At 41.6% G+C, this 15,080-nt stretch overlaps 1 protein-coding gene across 3 annotated transcripts in view; it reads left to right on the forward strand.

The window, feature by feature from the left end:
- Zmym1 (zinc finger MYM-type containing 1) overlaps positions 1–15,080 on the forward strand; it is a 35,524-nt gene that overhangs the window by 15,130 nt on the left and 5,314 nt on the right. Inside the window, exons 2-7 of one of the 3 annotated variants that reach the window (XM_021232760.2) lie at positions 1,844–2,051; positions 6,365–6,615; positions 9,838–10,012; positions 13,429–13,579; positions 14,529–14,663; positions 14,797–14,834. In XM_021232760.2, coding sequence (XP_021088419.1) covers positions 6,413–6,615; positions 9,838–10,012; positions 13,429–13,579; positions 14,529–14,663; positions 14,797–14,834 — 702 coding nt within the window. In that variant the 5' untranslated portion in view covers positions 1,844–2,051; positions 6,365–6,412. The remainder of the gene's footprint in view (positions 1–1,843; positions 2,052–6,364; positions 6,616–9,837; positions 10,013–13,428; positions 13,580–14,528; positions 14,664–14,796; positions 14,835–15,080) is intronic. The other 2 variants (XM_005079458.4, XM_040756607.1) reach the window with 2 other exon arrangements.

Below are 15,080 nucleotides of genomic sequence, written 5' to 3' on the forward strand. Positions count from 1 at the left end.
TGTCTGGATGGAAAAACAGGTTATATGTCTTTTCCCCTGAAAAGACAACCCTGAGAGTTTACCATGCCTGCTTTCCCTTGAGCTCCCTGTGAGCATGAGGACCTTTGTGCTCCCAACAGAGAAAACTTGTGGAAGTGGATGAAGCAGATTCCAGAAGCCCTAGATCATTTCATTGCCAGGAGTAAGTTCCTCCCCATCAGTTGCTGGTTAGAGAGCTCCCTGAAACTGTACAGGTCACTGCCACAGTTATCAGTTGCACAGCAGAACAGGGCAGGAGTAAGACCATTTCTTAAGAGGCTACATGCCCTAGTTGTAGGAAATAAAGAAACTGGGAATGGAGGCCGGGTGTTGGTGGCGCACGCCTTTAATCCCAGCACTCGGGAGGCAGAGGCAGGCGGATCTCTGTAAATTCAAGACCAGCCTGGACTACCAAGGGAGTTCCAGGACAGCCTCCAAAGCCACAGAGAAACCCTGTCTTGAAAAAAAACAAACAAACAAAAAAAGAAGCTGGGAATGATGGCACATAACTTTAATCCCAGCATTTGGGAAGCAGAGGCAGATGGATCTCTGAGTTCCAGGCCAGCTTGTTGTACAGAGTAAGTTCCAGGACAGCCAGGACTACACAGGAAAACCTTGGTGGTGGGGGTGGGGGTGGAAAGGGTGGAACTGTGGTGGCTCTTGGCTTTAGTCTCAGCACACTGGAGGCAGAAACAGGCCAGTCTCTGTGAGCTCTAGGCCAGTCACTCTACACAGTGAGACTCTGTCTCAAAAGAAAAAGAAAAGAGACAGAAAGAAATTATAGTCAACAATAAGCTTGAATACATTATCAAACTTTATGTTTTTTCTTTTGCTGTTATGACCAGAAATAATCAAAATTATCTGCCCCTATACCTTTTCGAGACAGGGTCATTATACTTTCTTCTTTTCATCCCTTCATGCTAAGTCACCTCACTAGACACCCACCTCCTATTTCTTTAGCTATGCCCTCTGACCCTACTTTCTCACTCCTCCTTTTCTGAAACTGTATTTACAACCTTTTTTTTTTAGTGGTAACTCAGAAACTGAGTGCATTAGCCTTTACAGTTTAAATTTTTTATTTATGTGTGCATGTATTTGTTTACTTGTGTTTGTGTGCTTATTGTGGCAGTCAGAAGGCAATTTGCAGGAACTGGTTCTCGTCTACTCAGTGGTTTCCCGTGACAGTGATGTGAACTATGCTAGTCAGACTTGGTAGCCTTAATGGACTGTCATCTCCTTGCCCCGCCCCATCCACAGATTTTTTGGGGGGGTCGGTAGGGTTGGTGGGGTTTTTTTTTTTTTGTTGTTGTTGTTGTTTTCGAAACAGGTTTTCTCTGTGTAGCTCTGCCTGTCCTGGAACTCACTCTGTAGACCCAGACTGGCCTCGAACTCGCAGACATGCGCCTGCCTCTGCCTTCTCGAGTGCTGAGATTAAAGGCACGTGCGTGCCACCATGCCCAGCTCCACTCAGCTCCGTATGGTTTGTGAATAAGACTGGCCTTGAAATTTGAACCTCATACTCCATCTCCCAAGAGTTGAAATTGCAGGCCTGTGCCGTCAACTTCTGATTTGCTCACTCAAGGACCCAAATATGTATGTGTACACCCATTGAGGTGATACATATTTCCCTTAATCCAGCACTCGATAGGCAGAGGCAGGCAGATCTCTGTGAGTTTGAGGCCAGCCTGGTCTACAGAGCGAAAATCCTATCCAAAAAAAAAAAAAAAAAAAAAAAGAATTCAGGAATTCAGGCAGGAGAGGTGACTTTAGGGATGGCCTAAGAGTAAAACCTCCTGCCCCTCCCTGTCCATCTCCCCTGCTTCAGACAGGGGCCCACCTAAGAGGACTGCACTGCGCATGCTCAGCCGCAAAGGCCTCCGGGAGAGGGGCGGAGCCGGCGGGGCTCTGCAAACCCGTGTGGAGCTTCCCGCCGCGGGCTTGGGGAGGAGTTACTTGGCTTCGTGCAGAATCTCAGGCCGGCTTTTCCTGAGAGAGGCGGCGTTTCTCCGGTCCCGAGGAGGGTGACGCGACAGGTGAGATGCCCACAGTGGTGGGGAACCGTGACCCCCGGCTCCCAGGGCTCCTGGTGCTCTGGCCCCTGGGCGGTGACCGAGTTTGGTGCCTCTGGTCTCTTCGACTTCTTTCTGTAGCCAACTGTCTTGCCGGTCACACCTGTGGCGCTTTCCATTGAGCAGCGGGTTGGTTTTTGTTGTTGTTTTGTTTTTTACAGATTTACAGCAGAAAGATGGGCGTGGTGGTGCTTGCTTTTAATCCCAAAACCCGAGAGGCGGGGTGGGGGTGGGGACCGCTCTGTGAGTTCGAAGTCAGCCAGTGCTATATTATGAAACCTGGTTTCAAAAAACAAAAACAATTGGCTGGAGAGAAGGCTCAGCGGCTGAGGGCACCGGCAGTGCCCTGCGTGGGTGGCGCGCGTCTTTAATCCCAGCACTGGGGAGGCAGGGTTAGGCGGATCCCTGTGAGTTTTAGGTCAGCCTCATCTATAAAAAGAGTTCCAGGACCAAAACAAAAAACAAAAACTGACTGCTCTTCCAGAGGACCCGGGTACAATTCCTAACACCCACATGGACACTCACAACTGTCTGTAACTCCAGTTCCAGGACTTCTGACACTCTCAGACATACATGCAGTCAAACACCAATGCGCACAAAATACAAATAACGTATTCAAAAACAAGAACATGAATTTCCCTTACTATCCTGAGGCTAAGGATAGTGAGTTCGAGGCCAGGTTGGACTGTGTAGCCCCCAAACAACAAAAACTAAGACAAGGTTTGGGTTGAATGGCGATAGTGTACATGCCTGACATGCCCAAGGCCCTGGTTCTGGGTTCGATTTCGACAGCACCACAAAAACAAACCACGAAATGACTTTTACAAATAGGATTATACTTGAATCCCAGCCAAAAGAAACTTAAGACAAAAGATTTGAACTTGTGTTGGTGTTGTATCAGTGAGTGAGTTCCTAGATCCAGTCCCTAGTATTGCTCAAAATATGATGAAGTTCAAATTGAAATTGGATGAAGGTGCAGGGTTTGGGGGGATTGTTTAATTTTGTTTGTTTTGGTTTTTCGAGATGGGGTTTCTCTGTGTAACCCTGGCTATCCTGGATCTCCCTCTGTAGACCAGGCTGCCCTCCCCTCAGAGGTCCTACTGTCCCTGCCTCCCTAGTGCTGGAATTAAAGGCCTGGGACACTGCCAGCAGGTGGTGAAGGTGCAGTATTTTTAATGTAGAGGTCTGAGGGTATCTTGGAGTATAATTTACAAATGAGAATTTTACTGGCTTTCTTGGAGTACAGTATCAGCATTCTTTTCTCTTTTTCTGTTTTAGTTGCTTTGTTTTCTTGTTTAAACCCTTTTGGTTTTTTCGAGACAGGGTTTCTCTGTATTGTTTTGGAGGCTGTCCTGGAACTGGCTCTGTAGAGTGCTGAGTGCTGGGATTAAAGGCATGTACCACCAACGCCTGGCTGTTTAACCCTTTTTTAAGACAGGGTCTCATTATGTAACTCAGGCTGCTCTAGAACCCAGTTTCCTGTTTGCTGGTGAAGCAAGCTTATAGTTTGAGCACACAGGTCTAGGCGTGTCTCCCTTGTGCTTGCTTTGTGAGTGGTTTGCAATGGAACCCAGGGCTTCGTGCATCCTGCCAACTGAGCTACATTCCCAGCTCTCATAACAAGAACTTTTCTACACTTTGCCCTTAATCCTTAGACTGAGGAAAGTCCTTTAAAGGGACTTGTTTTGTCTGTTGGGTTAGTGAGTGAAACTTGCAAATCAATGCTGGTTGTGCAAACTTTTAATCCCAGCAGGGAGGAAGAAACCACTTGGATTTCTTTTGTTTTCAAGGCCAGCCTGATCTACAGAGCTAGTTCTAGGACACCCTCTGCTTCACAGAGAAACCCTGTCTCAAAAAAAAAAAAACCAAAAAGAAAGAAATTTGCAATCCAAAATTCAAAAAGCATTGATACAAACTTGTAATCACCCCACTTAATACAAAGAAATTTAATAACCCAGGTATCAGAAATGGCCATTTTCTGTGTTATTAGTGCTTTGGAGGTAGCTATTTAATACGTAATATATAACAGTTAAGTATGTCTTATAATTCTATTATTTTTGTTTTCAAGCAATATCTTGCTTGAAAAGATCAGTCTAGTCTCCAACTAGGAAATTCTCCAGTCTCAACCTCCTGAGTGCTGGAATTACAGGCATGAAGCACTACACTCAACTTTTTTTAATAATTTATTTTATTATGCACATTGATGTGAGGATGTCACATCTGGAACTGGAGCTATAGACAGATATGAATTACCAGGTGGAGGCTGGAAATTGAACCTGGGTCCTTTGGAAGAACTGATTAGTGCTCTTAACTCTTAGCCACTTAGCCATTCTCCAACTCCCTCAACAGTTTTTGTTATTGTTGTTGCATTGGTTTTTGTTTGTTTGGTTTTTTTTGTGTGTGTGGTTTTTGTTTGTTTGGTTGGTTGGTGTTTTTGTTTTTGAGACAGGGTTTCTCTGTATACCCTTGGCTATCCTGGAACTCACTCTGTAGACCAGGCTGGCCTCACACACAGATCCTCCTGCCTCTGCCTCCCAAGTGCTGGAATTAAAGGTGCACACCACCATGCCTGGCCACTCAGCAGTTTTATTACCCTTTCTCTTACTGTTTTATGACAAGACTATTTTTCCTGGTGAGACACGACACACATATTCATCCCAGCTAAAGATCCCACAACAGACTAAAGTAAGGATGCCACCAAAGTCTATCTTGGTGAACGAGTGAGTTTTATTGGACATACTTGCAAGAACATGGGTTAGAGTTACTTACAGGAGCAAAAATTTACCTTCTGGATTAGGGAGCTTCTCTGCAGGAGGAAATTTTTCAGTCTTGGAGAAAACTGCTGTCCAACACATGTCCAGTTCTTGTTTGACTTTTAATTTTAATAAAGCCTCTTAGTGGCCTCCAGCTCACTTGATGTCTGCCCAGGTAGGCCTGTAGCTTTTATGTTCTTCCTGCAGCCACACCCAGCTAGCATGCACCATCATATGCACTAGGTTCTATAGACTTTAGAGTTTACCTTGCAGGTTTACAAATCTACTGGGATTTTGGTCCACAGTTTCACTAAGGGAAAGTTGAGTTAACTATTGAGTCTTTCAGTAAGCATGGTCTATTGTTCCATTTACTTAAGGCTTCTTTAATTTCCCTTAGCAGTGTTTTACTTTGGTTCAGAAGACTTGGCATTTAGATTTATTTCTATATCTGGTGTTTACTAGTTCCCCCAATGGTGGGATCAAATACAGTGCTCTACCACTGAATTATACCTACAGCATCCTACATTTGATGAATATGAATATGAAATAGTTAAATGTACCTTTTATATTCCTAGTGCAAAGAAATAAAATTAGCTTTTTTGTTTTGTTTTTCCAGAGCTGAGGGTCAATCAAACCCAGGGCCTCAATTTCCAACCCCTAAAAATTTTAATATTGACCTTGTTAAATTTATAGATTCTTTTGGACTTTCTGTATTCACAATCATGAAATCTATGAATAATGACACATTTACATTAGTCTTTTTTTTCTTGTTTTATCTATTTGCCTAAAATCTCTGGCACAAAAATGAAATGGTAACTGGGCAGTGGTGACAAATGCCTTTAATGTCAGCACTCAGTAGGCAGAGGCAGGTGGATCTCTGTGATTTCAAGGTCAGCCTGGTCTACAGAGTAAGTTCTAGGACAACCAGAACTGTTACACCAAGGAAATAAAAACAAACAAACAACAAACACATAACTTGGAGTTCAGTCCGTTACACAAATCACTAAGCACACTTTAGCTTAATTTGTCATTTTCTGTTGAATTATCCAGTTGACTTGAAGACATTCTGTACATTATTTTCACTTCTCTATTTTCAGAGTATTGTCAAACCCAACAACCCAAAATTTAGGAGAAAAGAAACTCTCCATTTTTAGAATTAATCATTACTTTTCTTGATCAGTAAAATAGCAAATTTTGTTTATCTTCTTTTTAGTTTTTTGTTGTTTTGTTTATTGTACTTTGCTTTTTTGAGACAGGCCTTCCCTTCATAGCCCTGGCTATTGTGGAACTTGCTCTGTAGACCAGGCTAACCTCAAACTCGAGGTATACCTGCCTCTTCCACCCAAGTGCTGGGGTTAAAGGCATGTGCCACCACTGCCCAGCTAGTCTATCTACTTTCTAAAAATTGCCTTTAGATATTATGTTATTGTGGGTTGGGTTTCATGTCGAGAAGTAACCTCTAAATTAAACAGGTGTATATGCATGTCATTGAAAATACTATTTTCTTCCTATTTTGTTTCTAAGGCTCCACAGTTGACTACTGACTTTCAGCCTTCTCTGGTATCACCTGGCATGAATAAAATGCTTCCTGCAGTTCCAGCCACAGCTGTCCAGCTTTCCTGTTGTGGTTGTAAAAGAGTTTTACAGGAGGGGCAGACTGCTTACCAGAAGAAAGGGTCTGCTGAGCTCTTCTGCTCCAGACTCTGCATCAATGAATACACGTCATCCACCATCTCACCAGCTCCCATCAAGAGGATGTGCTTAAACTGCTCAAAGTATGTGATTCTAAATTATGTCTTTTATTTTGCTACATGGATCTTGGTCAGAGTCTTGGTCACAGTTTTATATATTTTCATCTTCTCTGAAGATATGTCACCTTAGTGAGAAGAATGTAGATGTGTGGTATATTATCAACTTTTTTTTTTTTTTTGAGTCAGGGACTCAACTCTGAAAATTATTTTCTCATGTTTGCTGCCAGTTCCCTTAGGGTTTTTTACTTTGTTTTGAGACAGGGTCTTACTATGTAGCCTTTGGCTAGCCTGGAGCTCACTGTGTGGAGCTGGCCGGACTTGAACTCACAAAGATCCACCTTCCTCTGCTTTCCAAGTGCTGGAACTATAGGTGTGTGCCACCACATTGGGTTACCTGCACTTATTTTAATAGGCTCACAAACCCTTTGTACAGGATTGATTCAATTCCTTACTTGGCTGGTCTGCCGCACTGTTTGCTACAGCTCTTAATTTCTGTGCCATCTTTCCAAGCCCTCTCTTTGCTTTCTCAGTCTTACAATACTACTATATCTGTCACTGATTTTCCTTTTAGCTGTGAGTTCCAGGACACTCTCTTCAGCCTGCTTTCTCTTCCTGCAGAATCATAAGCCTGGAAGGGACATTAGAGATCACCCAGTGCAGACCTTTTCTTTTGGTTTTGAGGAAACTGGGACCCTGAGACGTTAAGACACTATGTTGCTGTGTTTAGCATATATGCACTCCATTTCTTCAGCCCCAGCTTTGCTACATGTCACAGGCATTGAAAATGACTCATGCAAGAAAGAATTTACTGTGTAAGTTGTTCTTTTAAAGCATAACAGTCATGTATGAGCAAAAACAGACAACTTTGGCTTCCTCTGGAATTTATATATATATATATAGTTATTACAAATTATAAATCAGTTGAAAGATGGTAATCAAACTTAGACTGGAAGAGGCCATCACTACTCATAGTAATGACCTATGTTTTTATTGAGACTTCTTAGATATATTTATCTTATTTTGCATGTTTGATTGTTTTGCCTGCTTGTATGTAATCAGAATAAGACATTGGATTCCCTGAGCTGTTGTTATGGATAGTTATGAAACAATGTGAGTGCTGAGAATGAGCCCAAGTGCTCTGGAAAAACAACCAGTGTTCTGAACCAGAGAGTTCTCTCTAACTCCTTACTGAGACTTGTACAAATTTCACATTCCATAACATTTTTTTTCTTTTTTCCTTTGAGATGGCATTTCCTGACTGTCCTGGAACTCACTTTATAGACCAGACTACCCTGGAACCAAAAATATGCTTCCTCCTCTGCCTCCTGAGTGCTGGGATTAAGGGCATACACCACCACAGCAACAATTGTAGTCCCAAAAATTTAAATCATTTTTAAGGGTTTTTTTTGTTTTGTTTTGTTTTAGCGATGATTTATTTATTTATTTTGGTTTTTCGAGACAGGGTTTCTGTGTATTGTTTTGGAGGCTGTCCTGGAACTTGCTCTGTAGACCAGGCTGGCCATGAACTCACAGAGATCTGCCTGCTTCTACTTCCCGAGTGCTGGGATTAAAGGCGTGGGCCACCAACGCGCCGGTTGAGCAATGATTTATTATCTTTTTAATTAATACTTAATGAAGCAAAATTAAAGATAACTTTGAAGATGACATTCAAAATACTATTACAAAGAGGAGACTTGTTATTGAATTAAAATATTTATTTAATTAGTATGTATACAGTGTTTTGCCTGCATGTATGCCTGCACACCAGAAGAAGGCACCATATCTCATTATAGATGTTTGTGAGCCACCATGTGGTTACTGGGAATTGAACTCAGGACCTCTGGAAGAACAGTCAGTGAGTGCTCTTAACCTCTGAGCCAGCCCTTAAATTTTACTATATTAAAAAAACACACACCAAAATTAACCAGCCCTTAAGACTGTACAACTCAGTGAACTTGTATGCAGTTGGAGTAACAGAGTTAGAGCTAGAAAGTATTTTAAAAACCACCAATTTCGTCAGAAAAACCTTCAAGTCTTAAGAATTGATTAGGCTAGAAATGACAAGTACAACTTTTCTTTCTTTTTTTGTTTTTGTTTTTGTTTGTTTGTTTTGTTTTGTTTGAGACAGGGTTTCTTTTTATTGCTTTGGAGACTGGCCTGGAACTTATAGAGAGTCCGCCTGCCTCTGTCTCCCGAGTACTGGAATTAAAGGCGTGTGCCACCAACACAGGTACGGCTTTTCTAAAATTTCTAACTTTTACTTTCAAGCTCAGTGGTAAATGCTGTGAGTTGTTTTTCTTGAAATGGCATCCTTTCTTCATTTTCAAGAAAATAGCTTCCCGATGTCCACTGCTGGACAATAGTTTAGCATATGTTCAAATAAAAATGTTTTGTGAAAAAGATGGCTAAAGTTGTAACTCAAGTTTCCTATATGGACTTTGTCTTGAGGCAGTAATCTACCACTGAGAGACAGGACAAGTGCTTTATGCCCCATTTTATGACTGTGTTGTAGTTTTCTGTCTTTTCTTAATCAGTGATTGATGTGGGAGGCCCATCCCACTGTGGGTGGCAAGGTCCTGTGTTGTCTAAGAAAGCCCATTGAGCAAACTATGAACAGCGAGCCACTAAACGGCATCCCTCTGTGGTGTCTGCTTCAGTTCCTGCCCTGACTTCCGTCAGTGATAGGTTATGACCTGGAAGTTGTAAACTGAAATAAATCCTTTCTTCAGTGAGTTGCTTTTGGTCATGGCCTTTATTACAGCAGTAGAAGCAAACACAGAATACCTTCCAAATTTGTGTGTGTGTGTGTGTGTGTTTTGCCTGCTTATATGTCTGTGTACCAAGTGTTTACATTGCCCCTGGGATCCAGAAGAGGGCACTAGATCTCCTGAAACAGAAATTATAGACAGTTGTAGGCTCCATGTAGGTGCTGGGGATTATCAAGGTTCAGACTGAAATAACTTGAAAATATTGTTTGATTAATAGCATCTTAATTTCTGAAACTAAATTGACTTTATTTTATTTTACAGTGAATATATGGCAGAAGGATCCCAAGAGCTCACTACCTAACTAGCATAGCCAAAACAGTGACTCTAGCTCCCATTTCTAGCCTGGGTCAGGACATATAGAGAGCAAGAGGGGAAGATATCCAATATCATGCTGTGGTCCCCTCATGTGCACACAGAAACCCGTAAGTTACTTCATATATTTATTATCCTATTAACAAGCACTCGTTGTTGTTTTTAGAGACATTTTAAATCAGAAGGATATGAAGAATGTCAAGTTGAAGGACAGTAGCTGCAACAAAAACTTTTGTAGCCAATCTTGCCTTTCATCATATGAAGAGAAAAGAAATCCATGTATTACCATGTGTACTGATAGCACTTTGCCGAAGTGCAGCGTGTGCCAGAAGACATCTACTGTAAGTGTCGGTGACTTTTAACATTTGAAGTATTCTAAGGATTCGATTTAAATGTCATTGATTCTGTTGTTTTAGTCTTTGAGTAATACCTACTTTTCAGATTTTTATTCTACTGCCAGCTTGATTGTGATTGGTATGAGAACTGTGGAGCTTACTGTTGCGTGCACTACGGTCTGTCTCACATTCTCCATACCGAATAGTGCAGAGAATGCTAGTGCATAGAAGCAGCTGAGCAGAAAGAGTTGCTTTTTCCTCCACCAGGTAATCTCTGGTGTGTTTGGTATCATTGGGGAACTCTTTGATTGATAGTTGATGAAAATGAAAAAAAAAACTTTTATAGTTCCTATAAGAGAACCTTTAGTTGCTACTAAGATCAGAGAGGCTAGCCATGCTGTGGTAGACTAAGTGAGATGAACACAATTACTAGTCTGGTCCTGTCTATGAAATAGGACTAATATATATCTTGATTGCTGTGTGATGCTCTGTGATCTAGTAATACATCCCAGTAGTTGAGGGACAGAGGCAGGTGGATCTCATCAAGTTTACCAAGTTCCAAGTCAAGCTACATAGAGAAACCCTGTCTTTTTTTTTTTTTTTTTTTAAGTGGTTGGTAGCTCATGCCTTCAATTCCAGCACTCAGGAGGCAGCTGCAGGTAGATAGGTCTCCGAGTTCAAGGCCAACCTGGTCTACAAAGTGAGTTCCAGAATGGCTAGGACTACACAGAGAAACCTTGTATGGGGCAAGGGGAACCTGAGGGAAAAAAACAGGATTTAAAACCCAGGTGGGTGTGTGCAAATGGAAATGCTGACAGGTCTATTATTCACATGCACAAGGAGTTGCCCTCCAATTGCTGGGACAGTCTTATTCTAATCATGATAGGGGAACAACATTTGTGAATGGGCAAGTGATCCATGGGAGTATAATCCCTGTTAACTTTAGAAAGAAGGAATTATTTCAATATGGAATAAGACTGCTAGGAACCAAAAGAAAAAACACCCCTCAATTGAGTTACAATTCAAGTGAATGCTTAGAGCCTACCTCCTAATAACATTAAGAACATAAAACTGGAGCTAGGGAGAGATGGCTCAGTGGTTAAGAGAATTGACTGTTCTTCCAGAGGTCCTGAGTTCAATTACCAGCAACCACATGGTGGCTCACAACCATCTGTAATGAGATCTGGTGCCCTTTTCTGGCATGTAAGCATATATTCAAGCAGAACACTTTATACATAATAAATCTTTAAAAAAAGGAAAAAATAAAACTTGCCAGGTGGTGGTGTCACACACATGGGAGGCAGAAGAAGGTAGCCCTGAGTTCCAAGATAACCAGGGCTACACAGAGAAACCTGTCTAAAAATAACAAAAACAAAACAACAACAAAAAATATTCTGTCATTGGTGGCTCATGCCTTTAACCCAGCACTTGGAAGGCAAAGGCAGGTTTGATTTTGAGTTAGCCTGGTCTACAGAGTGAGTTCCAGGATAGGCAAGACTACACAGAGAAACCCTGTCTCACAAAAAAAAATAAAAGCCTCTTTTGGCCGGATGGTGGTGGCCCACGCTTTTTAATCCCAGCACTCGGGAGGCAGAGGCAGGCACATCTCTTGAGTTCTAGGCCAGCCTGGTCTACAAGAGCTAGTTCCAGGACAGCCTCCAAAGCCACAGAGAAACCCTGTAAAAGTCTCCTTTGGAAACCACAGCTGAGTGTGCCCCGATCCTTTTCCTGACTGGATCGAATTGTTAATTAATTGGTACCATCAGAGTCTCTTGATCTGTTGGAGTTCTGCCTGAAGAATGCTTCTATGAGAACTGAAGTTTAACTCGCTGGTAGAGCCTTTGCTTAGCATGAATAAGACCCTATATTCAACCCTCAGAAGGGGTCCTTTTCAGGAGCATTTGATATTTTAATGATAGGGTGAGGAGCCAGGTGTCATAGCTCATGCCTGTAATTGTGGTACTCTGGAGGCAGTCAAGCAGATAGGTCTCTGGGAGTGTTGTCAACGTGATCTATATAACCGAGATCCAGACTGGCCAGTGCTATTTGTTTCAAAAATATTCATATTAATAAAAGATTAAAATGAAAATTAGCCTCTGAGTAGCCTTGACTGTCCTGGAACTGGTTCTGTAGACCAGGCTAGCCTGAAACTCAAAAATGTGCCTACCTCTGCCTCCCTAGTGCTAGGATTAAAGGGGTCCACCACCATGCCTGCCTTGTTCTTATGTTTTTTGAGACAGGGTTTCTCTGTTACATTTCTGTCTGTCCTAGAACTCATTCTGTAGACCAGGCAGGCCTTAAACTCACAGAAATCCTCCTGTCTCTGCCCCCACCACCAAGAGCTGGGATTAGAAGTGTGAACCACCACCACACTAATTTTGTCCTTACTTTTTTTTTTTTTTTTTTTTTTTTTTTTTCGAGACAGGGTTTCTCTGTGATTTTGGAGGCTGTCCTGGAACTCGCTTTGTAGACCAGGCTGGCCTCGAACTCACAGGAGATCCACCGGCCTCTGCCTCCTGAGTGCTGCAGTTAAAGGCCACCAAAGAGATGGCTCAGAGGTTAAGAACACTGGCTGCTCTTCTAGAGGTCCTTAGTTCAATTCCCAGCAACCACATTGGTGGTTCACAACTATCTGCAACAAAATCTGGTACCCTCTTCTGGCCTGCAGGGATATGTGCAGACAGAATACTGCATGCATACATAATAAATAAATAAATCTTTTTAAAAAGTGCCGGGTGGTAGAGGCACAAGTGCAGAGGCAGGCAGATCTCTGCCTATGCTTGTGAATCTTTACCGTGAAGTTAACCTAGAGCAGTGGTTCTTAACCTGTGATCATAACCCCATTGAGGGTCCCCTATCAGATATTCTGCATATCAGAAATTTACATGATAATTCAAAACAGCAAAATTGCAGCTATGAAGTAGCAACAACATAATTTTATGGTTGGGGATCAACACAACATGAGGAACTGTATTTAAAGGTCACAGCATTAGGAAGATTGGGAACCACTGTCCTAGAGATAGTTACTGCCTCAGTATCTCAAATAGTAGATACTACGTTTACCCTTTTCTGTCTCCTTAGACCTGACAGATTTTCTTGAGCTCATGTTCAAGGATGATGATGTACTGAGTTAAAAAAAAAAAAAGCACTGTAATTATATATGTGTTCTTATTCAGTAAGCTTTAGTTGCCTGGGATAATAAACCTCTTTTATGATCTCTCTTATCATTGCATATGCAATATTGCTATTAAATGATGGATACTTCATTTTGTTGTTACAGCTTCTACTGTTTTCTCATTTCTAAGGAAGTATAAAAAATTGTAATATTTCAACTAAAAGCAGTTACAGTAGCTATGCTTAGTGTTTTTACTGTTGCATGTGATATACCAGAAATATGAATATTATTTTTAATTTCTGAACAGAAACCACCCAGAATACTTAGATCTTTTCCTTGCAAAACACTGAAACGCTCAGATGAGATGATTATGATTACTAATGACTTGGGGAACATAGAGGTTTTCTGCTCTGTTTGTTTTTCTTCATACGACAGTTCTGTGATGGAATCTTCGACAGGTAATACTCAACAACTCCAAAGCTTTACTAAGTACTGGGAAACACAGACTCACTTTGCTTTTAATTTATAACTGACTAATTTCCTTATTAGAGTGACTTAAAATTCCAAATGAGTGCTCGAGAGATGGCTTAGCAGCTAAGAATGCTTGCTGGAGGCTGGAGAGATGACTCAGCTTCCAGAAGTCCTGAATTCAATTCCCAGCAACCACATGGTGGCTCACAACCATCTATAATGAGATCTGGTGCCTTCTTGTGGCATGGAGGCACATATACATTCAGAACACTGTATGTGGCGAAATACTCTCTTTAAAAAAATACCGCTTTCTGCTCAATTATGAGGATCAAGTTCAGATCTTAGCACCCATGTAGTAACATTTACCTCACAAATAAATCTTTATTTAAAAAAAAAAAGCCAGGCGTTGGTGACGCACGTCTTTAATCCCAGCACTCAGGAGGCAGAGGCGGGTGTATCTGTGAGTTCGAGACCAGCCTGGTCTACAGAGCGAGTTCCAGGACAGCCTCCAAAACAATACAGAGAAACCATGTCTCGAAAAACCAAGAAAAAAAAGTTCCATGGGCAGTGGTGGTGCACACCTTTAATCTTAACACTTGGGAGGCAGAGGCAGACAGATCTCTGAAGTTAGAGGCCAGCCTGGTTCTACAGAGTAAGTTCCAGGACAGCCAGGGCTATACAAAGAAACCCTGTCTCAAAAGAAACAAGCAACCAAAACAAAAATCCAAACAGAGTGGTAATGTAGCTGACTTGTCAGAGTACTTGTTCAACATGCACGAAGCCCTGTGTTCCATGCCTACTACTGGATAAGATGTGATGTATGCTAGGCAAGCATTCTCCGACTGATTTATAACCCTCAGCACAAAAACACTTACTACAAATAGTACTTTGGTTTCCGCCTGGACTTTAATAAGAATTTTTGTTTATTTTTGTCAGTAAATGTTTCCATGGTACACAAAGCTTCAAAAGGAAATCTTTCTCCAAGGAAATACCCAATTCCAGTTATAAGCAATATAATGTCATTGGTAAATGATCATGTTGACCTGCTCATGAACATTGATCTCTTACAAGGTAAACAGGCATTTGACATAAACAATGCTTTGTCATATTGTTGACTCTGTCTGTTTCCTAATAGGAAATAAGCTGCATGAAATTTTGGTACTATTAAAGTATGAAATCTTGAATATATGCTTTATTTCAACAGGTTCACTTTCTTCTATACCTACAAATGTCATTATACAAGTAAGTTTTAGTCTAGTTCTTTTCAGTTTTAAACAGGAGTGTGTTTGTATGTGTGTGTGTGTGTTGTGTTGTGTTTTCATATATAGATGTTTGTTCGATTGTTTGTTGAGACAAGGTTTCTCTATAATCCTGGCTGTCTGGAATTCACTCTGTAGATCAGGCTGGCCTGAACTCAGAGATCCACCTGCTCCTTCTTCCCCCAAGTGCTGGGATAAAAGACATGTGCTACCACCACTTGGCTTTTTT

This window comes from Mesocricetus auratus, unplaced genomic scaffold (assembly GCF_017639785.1).
Source record: "Mesocricetus auratus isolate SY011 unplaced genomic scaffold, BCM_Maur_2.0 Super-Scaffold_100014, whole genome shotgun sequence".
NCBI classification, from domain to species: Eukaryota; Metazoa; Chordata; class Mammalia; order Rodentia; family Cricetidae; genus Mesocricetus; species Mesocricetus auratus.